Genomic DNA, 8,491 nt, shown 5'->3' on the forward strand with positions numbered 1-8,491 from the left:
CCTCTTCCTTTTTCTTTTTTTTTTTTGATGAATTAGTAGCTCCTCTTAAGCCTTATATTTACAACTTTTTACCCTTTTTTTAAATTTTTGACTTTTATTTTCTGTTTAAAGTCTGTCCCACGAATATAATAAATATGATTATATGTATGACTATTGGAAAATGAAAGGTATGGCTGGCGGAGTCAGATTCCAGCCTAAAAGCGAAATACTACTCATAGCATTAGTCCTTTCCTTTATGCTCTTTTGTTGTAACTACTCATAGCATTAGTCCTTTCCTTTATGCTCTTTTGTTGTTCTTATCAAGGGATGACAAAATTCGGGTCCGAATCTGGGTTTAGCCTTCCTGGTTCCGGATCCGAATACCATATTTTTTTTTACGGATTTAGATTTTAACCCAGATTTTTTTACTTAGGTTCGGGTCCCGATTCAACTTGGAAAAATCCGAGTTTTTGGATTCCGGATTTTGAACCCGGATCAATGAATCAGTATCAATTTCTAAAATTCTAAAAATAAAAAATTAATACATTTTCAAGCAATAACACGTTCAAATTCCAGATTGTAAATCATTCATAAACAATACAAATTTCTAAGCAATAAGCCAATAACACATCCACTAATTTAAATCCATAAATTTCAATGTTTCAAATAAAAAATTAAATCACTTCAACGAGCTTGTGAGATGTGACGGTGGCGAACCGCGAACCCGAGGCTGCGACGGACAACGGTGGCGAATCGGATTGTTGTTTGGAGGTGCAAGAACCCGAGGTTGCGACGGTCGTGAACGAACCCGAGAGTACGAGTTGCGACGGAAGACGGTAGCGAGCAGCGAGCCCAAGCTTCTGAGTTCTGACGGTGGCAAATCGCGAAGGCTGTTGGCTGCAAGAAGCTAAGAACCGAAGCTTGACTGCTTGACTGCTTGACTGCGAATCGCGAAGGCTGCTGGCTGCAAGAAGCTAAGAACCGAAAGCTGCAAGTTGCGAATTGCGATTAGGGTTTGTTCTTTTAGTTTGTATTTATATTAATCAATAAAATTAATTAAAAAATAATATTAAAATAAAATATCCGGGTTCGGGTTGACCTAAACCCGGACCCGTACCCGGATTCATCCGGGTTATTAAAATCCATTCCGGATCTAAATTTTTTTACTCTCCAGTACAGGTTCAACCCGGTCCAGATTATCCGAGTTCGTCCGGATCTGAGTTATTTTGCCATCCGTATCCCATGTTCAACGAATGTGAATTATTATAATATGTTTGGGGGTGTATTACCACGTGACCAACTATGTTCAAACGAGAATTTATCCTTTTCGTAGGTGAGGAGCAATGTGTCGTCCAGGAACAGGAGTCTTCTGCTAGTCGACGAGGAGACCTTTTGCTGGGGCCATGGTATGAGCAGGTTCTCTGTTAATCACCGATGACATTTTCTGTTGGGGCCAAGGTTGGCAGGCCCAGTCTACGGCAGTTGACAGAACGTGTGCTACTCTCTGAGAATCCAAACACGAAATTCACTCAGCCACAACCACAACGTTCAAGCATCAACTACCGGAGACTAGAGTGAAGTGGCGAACGTGAGCCATGGGGGTCGAATTCTCATGAAGGCTATAAAAGGGGCAACCAAAGAAGATAAAAAGGTTGGACACTAAGACACTCAAAATTAACTTTAAGAAATTGGCATTCTTTTTGAAACCTCCAGAAAATCTAGAGAGATTACAATGCTTTAGAAATTGTTAAAGAGCAACATGATTGTTGATGCGAGATTCCGGTTCTCCTCGTTCTACGATCAGGATCTCTGCTCGATCAACTTCGTCACGACCAGGAGGTCTCCTCGCCAGGCTTCTTCTCCAGAGGTCCCTGCGTACACAGATAAGTCAGAGTACGCCGGTTGTTTTCCCGGCGCAAACCCTCCGACGCTCAAGTCAGATATGAAGGTTCGGGAAAAGCTTGCCGCAGGTCTTATGGCGTTTCTTGTGGTTTTCTCCCCTTTTCTCAAGAATGCCAACCCTTTTACCTTCGTTGGCTACCTTTTTATAGGCTTCCTCTGAATCTCAGTCTTCCGCTCTTTTCGAGACGGTATGGGACTCCAACTGCTGCGTTATGGGCAAAACATGGGATCTAGCGTGTTACGCCACGGTTCAGGGGAAAGCGTGGCTGCCATGGCTCTGTGAGACCTTGCGTGTTACGCCACGGTTCTGGGGAAAGTGTGGCTGTCATGGCTCTGTGAGATCTTGCGTGTTACGTCGCGGTTCTGGGGAAAGCGTGGCTGTTGTGCCTAGATTCTCGTGCTGGAGAGCACGTCTTGCCAACTGCCGTCGACCGGGTCTCCTCGCCTCTCGATCTCTAGCCGGAATGGCCTTATGCCTTTTATAGGAATTGGCCTCGCGGACGACAACATCGTGGACGAGCAGGATGTTTCTGCTCCTGTTCTTCCACGCGCCAGGCTTTAACGGAACACACCGGTTCGCAGAACTCCGCCATCAGATATCTGCTCGTCATTCCTGGTCCCTTCGACGCATTTGTCCCAAACAGTATCCCTCCCAAACACCGGTCCCCCAGTTTCTGGTGTTGGGTAATGTAGTGGACCAGCAGTAGAAACTCGATAGTACTCGCTCGCGTGGGTTTGGAAAAGGCTGCCAGGAGTCATGTCGCATTTAATTGCGGACGAGGTGACGTGGCAGAAATCCCCCCCTCCATTTGAATTTCAAACCGACGGTTACGAGATCCTCGGGATTCGACGCAGTTATATGCTGGCAACCCAAGAGTCCGTCCTCATTTGGAAAGCCAAATCCTCTCGAACGGCATATTCACCATTCACTCTGTCTCCGTCTACGTCTCTGTTTCTCCGGCAAAGAAGTTCCGGCACGAAGCCCCCATCCTTGCCTTTCTCCGATTGGAGCAGTACTTCAGGTATTACTTCTCTCTCCTCGGTCTCGGATAGTTTATAGATAACTTCTTTTTTCTTTCGTTTGGGTAGTAGTTTCTTGGGGTGTCCACTTCCCGCTCAAACCTGACCAGCTCAAACGGGTCGAGGCGGTACGGGCCAATTCTTGCTCGAGCCGAGAACTGTTAAGCACATACAACTTGCTCGAGTCTCGCTTGATACTTCCTGGCCATAGGATGGAGGACGCTGTGATTGGGGCCCTGACCCGAAAACGTTCTCGACCTCCAACCACGAAGGGGGACCAGAGTAAGGATGCCCCTACTGCAAAGCGGGCCAACGTCGTGCAGCAGGCCCCACTCTTGAAGATTTTACCTCCAGCCCCTGAAAAAGTTGGGGAAGCCAGTGGAGCAGCCACAGGTCCTGCTACCTCTTCTCTTCCTGTCGGGCCTCGATCTCGCTTACCCGACAGCCGAGCAGAACATCTGGTCCCTTACCTCAATGAGTTAACCAAACTCGTGAGCAAGAAGGAGCTGGAGGATTTTGACGGCCGCACCTTGGGTGAGCTGGTGGGGGCCATGCAGCATAGCGCCTTCCACCTCAGCTGCATGACCACCTATTACAAGGCTAAGGTGGGCCGCTACGACCGGAAGATGAAGGAAGATATTCAATCGGCGACGACCAGAGCTGACGTTGCCGAGAAGAAAGCAGGGGAGCTGAACCTCGAGAACCTGAAGCTGATAGAGCAAGAATCACTTGCTCAAGCAAAAGCCATTACCCTCGAGGAGGAGCTTACCAAGGTCAAGGAGGATCTGCAAAGGCAGATGGCTATGTACGCGGCTCAGCTCGAATCTCTCCGCGACTCCCACCGAGCCCAGGTCGAGAACTTGGAGAGGGAAGTCGAGAACTTAGAGAGAGAAGTCGACAACCAGTACGACCAGGGACTTCGGCATTCCTACCGTTGCATCATGGCTGTCCTCGGGAAGCGACACCCTGATCTGAAGATGGATGACCTTGCAGCTGGTGTTGCTCAGCATATGGACGAGGAGGCGGCCAAGGAAGATGCCGAGGGGTTAGAGCCGATCGTGATTGAGGAGGGTAACTCTCCTCCTCGTGCAGTCCCTGCTGATGTTGGCGAGGCGAGCACCCCCCCGGACGCAACTGGTGATACCCCCCCTGCACCCGAGGAGGTCCAGCCAACCGATGCTGCTCGGCTCACTGATCCACCATCTTTTTGATATATTTCTTCTTGTATTGTAATGAACAACGTTTATGAAATTTATCCCCTCTGTTAGCCATTAATAAAAATATTGTTGATTACTATCTCGTGTCGTACTTATGAATTAATTTTCGTCTGAAACGCTGATCGCTTCTGTCTCGCCGTAAGACAGGCTTTGAGACTTGGTGAGGCCTTTGCGTGCCGTAGAAAACTTTCCGAATGCCTTGGAGTCTGCTCGCCTTCTCGCGAACGAGCAGATCCTGGCATGCTGGGCTTTTGTCTGGCCCTAAGACAGGCTTTGAGACTTTGTCGAGCCTTTGCATGCCTTGGGAATCTTCTTCAAACGATTTGGATTATGCTGCCTTCTCGTGGCCGAGCAGATCCTGGCATGCTTGGCTTCTGTCTCGCCATAAGACAGGCTCTGAGACTTGACGAGCCTTTGCATGCCTTAGTATTTTTTTCAAACGATTTGGATTCTGCTGCCTCCTCGTGGCCGAGCAGATCCTGGCATGCTTGGCTTCTGTCTCGCCATAAGACAGGCTCTGAGACTTGGCGAGCCTTTGCATGCCTTAGGATTTTCTTCAAACGATTCGGATTCTGCTGCCTTCTCGTGGCCGAGCAGATCCTGGCATGCTTGGCTTCTGTCTCGCCATAAGACAGGCTCTGAGACTTGATGAGCCTTTGCATGCCTTAGGATTTTCTTCAAACGACTTGGATTCTGCTGCCTTCTCGTGGCCGAGCAGATCCTGGCATGCTTGGCTTCTGTCTCGCCATAAGACAGGCTCTGAGACTTGACGAGCCTTTGCATGCCTTAGGATTTTCTTCAAACGACTCGGATTCTGCTGCCTTCTCGTGGCCGAGCAGATCCTGGCATGCTTGGCTTCTGTCTCGCCATAAGACAGGCTCTGAGACTTGACGAGCCTTTGCATGCCTTAGGATTTTCTTCAAACGACTTGGATTCTGCTGCCTTCTCGTGGCCGAGCAGATCCTGGCATGCTTGGCTTCTGTCTCGCCATAAGACAGGCTCTGAGACTTGACGAGCCTTTGCATGCCTTAGGATTTTCTTCAAACGACTTGGATTCTGCTGCCTTCTCGTGGCCGAGCAGATCCTGGCATGCTTGGCTTCTGTCTCGCCATATGACAGGCTCTGAGACTTGACGAGCCTTTGCATGCCTTAGGATTTTCTTCAAACGACTTGGATTCTGCTGCCTTCTCGTGGCCGAGCAGATCCTGGCATGCTTGGCTTCTGTCTCGCCATAAGACAGGCTCTGAGACTTGACGAGCCTTTGCATGCCTTAGGATTTTCTTCAAACGACTTGGATTCTGCTGCCTTCTCGTGGCCGAGCAGATCCTGGCATGCTTGGCTTCTGTCTCGCCATAAGACAGGCTCTGAGACTTGACGAGCCTTTGCATGCCTTAGGATTTTTTTCGGTTTCAAGCGAATAAAATTCGTCGACGTTACATTAATGGCAGGATTTGACTTACATGAAATTGTTCGGACATAAAACATAAAAATAAAAGATAAACAGCATGAGCAGAAATTGCTTTAAAATGTGAGCAAGTCTTACTGGAAGTATTTTCGGAGGTGTGCTGCGTTCCATGGGCGTTTCACTTCGTGGCCGTCCGCGCGAACCAGCTTGTAAGCTCCGGGCCCCGCTATCTGCTTGACTCTATACGGCCCTTCCCAATTCGGTCCCAGCACTCCTTGAGTCGAATCTTTGGTGCTCTGATTCACTCTTCTCAGTACCCAGTCTCCGACCCTGAATTGCCGTATGTTCACCTTCTGGTTATAATACCGAGCAACCCTCTGTTGGTAAGTGACTGATCGCTCGGCTGCTTGTTCCCTCCTCTCCATTAGCAGATCAAGATTCAAACATATCTGCTCGTCGTTCTCCTGTTCATTGAAATGATCTGTCCGGTGTGTGGTCGTTCCTACCTCAGCCGGCACGACCGCTTCATGTCCGAAAGCCAAAGCGAACGGTGTCTCCCCCGTTGCGGTTTTGTGGGTTGTTCTGTATGCCCATAGCACACCTGACAGCTCGTCAACCCACGCACCCTTTTTTGCTCCGAGCCTGGTTTTCAGAAGCCTCTTGACTGTCTTGTTGGCTGCTTCTACTTGTCCATTCGATTGAGGGTGAGCAGGCGAGCAATACTTCAGCTCTATCCCGAGGTTCTGGCAGAAATCCCTGAAGCTGTGATTATCGAACTGCCTGCCATTATCCGTTACCAAGGCATATGGGATCCCGTATCGACAGACCAGGTTTCTCCACACGAAGTCTGTTGTTTTCTTCTCTGTGATCCTGCTAAGGGCTTCTACCTTTATCCACTTCGTGAAGTAATCTATAGCGACTATTGCATGTGTTGCTGCTCCTCGTCCCTTTGGCAATGGGCCGATCAGATCAATTCCCCATTGAGCGAATGGCCAAGGGGAGGCCATGGAGGTGAGCTTCTCTGGTGGTTGGTTAGAGAAATTTTCAAAACTCTGGCAGCTTGCACAGCTCCTGGTCTTCCTTTGCGCATCCTGGTGCATCGTCGGCCAGAAATATCCCTGCCTTAGAACCTTGTGGGCCAGGGACCTCCCGCCAGAATGATTTCCGCAAATTCCTTCATGTACTTCCCTCAGCACGTAATCCGCGTCGTCATCGTCCAAACACCGAAGGAACGGTAATGTATATCCTCGCCGATACAGTACCCCATCGATCATCGTGTATCTCGAGGCCTGAGCTCTAATCTTCCGAGCCCGTAGCTTATCTGGTGGTAAGACCCCGTCTCTAAGGTATGAAACTATCGGGTCCCTCCACGAGCTTTTTTGTTCTATCCGCAACACCCCCAAATTTTGCTCGATACTCGGGCGAGACTTCACTTCTAGGGGGACCGACTTTGGCATTTTTGGGTCGGCTACGGCTGCCATCCTAGCCAAAATGTCTGCTCGACTATTCTGCTCCCTGGGGATTTGTATCACCTCCACTGCTTCGAACTTCCCCATCATTTGCCTGACTATCCTTAGGTACTGTTCCATCTTCTCCTCTCTTGGTTGGAATCTTTCACTGACATGATTCGCAACCAGCTGGGAATCGGTTCTGATCTTAACTCTGTCCGCTTTCACGGCCCTAGCCAATTCCAGCCCTGCTATCAAGGCTTCATATTCTGCCTGGTTATTTGTGGCTGCAAATTCCAACTTTACAGCATAAGAGATCTCCTCCCCCTCTGGGCCTTCCAGGACAATCCCTGCTCCTGAACCCCGCTCTCCTGATGACCCATCCACAGATATCTGCCATACTTGAGTTTCGTCGTTGCCTATATCTGCATCTTGCTGATCCAAGCATACTTCGGGCTCCGCGAACTCAGCTACGAAATCGGCCATTGCCTGGGCCTTTATCGCCGCGCGGGGTTTATAGTCTATGTCGAATTCGCTCAGCTCTACAGTCCATTTGACGAGCCGACCAGAGGCATCTGGCTTGTGCAGAATTTGACGCAATGGCTGGTTGGTTATTACCGAGACCGGGAATGCTTGAAAGTACGGCCTCAACTTCCGAGCAGCAACCACAAGGGCCAGTGCCCATTTCTCCATCGTTGGGTATCTGGTCTCAGCGTCGAGCAGGGCCTTGCTGGTGTAGTATATCGGATACTGAATTCCTTCTTCCTCTCTCACTAGAACGGAACTGGCGGCCCGATCAGATACCGCCAAATACAGATTCAACTTGTCCCCATCCCTCGGTGTGGACAGTAGCGGAGCTTGCTGCAAGTAATGCTTCAAGTTCCGGAAGGCTTCCTCGCATTCTGGGGTCCATTCCGTTTTCTTTCCCCTCCTTATCACTTGAAAGAATGGCTGACACTTATCTGTAGCCTTGGATATGAATCTGCTCAACGCCGCCAACCTCCCCGTGAGGCTCTGCATCTCCTTCAGGTTTCGAGGAGACGTCATTTGCACAATCGCCTGGATCTTCTCGGGATTTGCTTCAATCCCCCTATGGCTCACCATGAATCCCAGGAATTTCCCTGACTCGACCCCAAAAGCACACTTCTCCGGGTTGAGCTTCATCTTATACTTCCTCAAAAGCTCGAACGTCTCCTCGAGATGTCTGACATGTTCCTTCGGGATTTTGGACTTGGTGATCATGTCGTCCACGTACACCTCCATGATTTTCCCGATCAAGGGCTTAAAGACTTTATTCACCAGCCGTTGATAGGTGGCCCCAGCATTCTTGAGACCGAATGGCATCACCCTGTAACAGAACAGACCTTGGTTAGTGATGAAAGCCGTGCTCTCCTCATCCGGCTCGTACATGGGGATCTGGTTGTATCCCGAGAATGCGTCCATGAAGCTAAGCAGACCATGTCCAGCCGTTGAATCTACTAGCTGATCGATCTTTGGTAAAGGGAAGCTGTCTTTTGGGC

General features: G+C 49.4%; 1 protein-coding gene across 1 annotated transcript; it reads left to right on the forward strand.

Annotated features, from left to right (window-relative positions):
- The first annotated feature begins 3,113 nt into the window (after positions 1 to 3,113).
- On the forward strand, positions 3,114 to 4,112 carry LOC112097379. The gene has a single exon (XM_024182579.1). The coding sequence runs from the start codon at positions 3,114 to 3,116 to the stop codon at positions 4,110 to 4,112; it is 999 nt and encodes a 332-aa protein (XP_024038347.1).
- The last annotated feature ends 4,379 nt before the right edge of the window (positions 4,113 to 8,491 follow it).

This window comes from Citrus clementina, unplaced genomic scaffold (assembly GCF_000493195.1).
Source record: "Citrus clementina cultivar Clemenules unplaced genomic scaffold, Citrus_clementina_v1.0 scaffold_6, whole genome shotgun sequence".
NCBI classification, from domain to species: Eukaryota; Viridiplantae; Streptophyta; class Magnoliopsida; order Sapindales; family Rutaceae; genus Citrus; species Citrus x clementina.

Coding starts and splice junctions, on each gene's coding strand:
- LOC112097379 (XM_024182579.1), top strand. CDS start 3,114: ATGGAGGACGCTGTGATTGGGGCCCTGACCCGAAAACGTTCTCGACCT.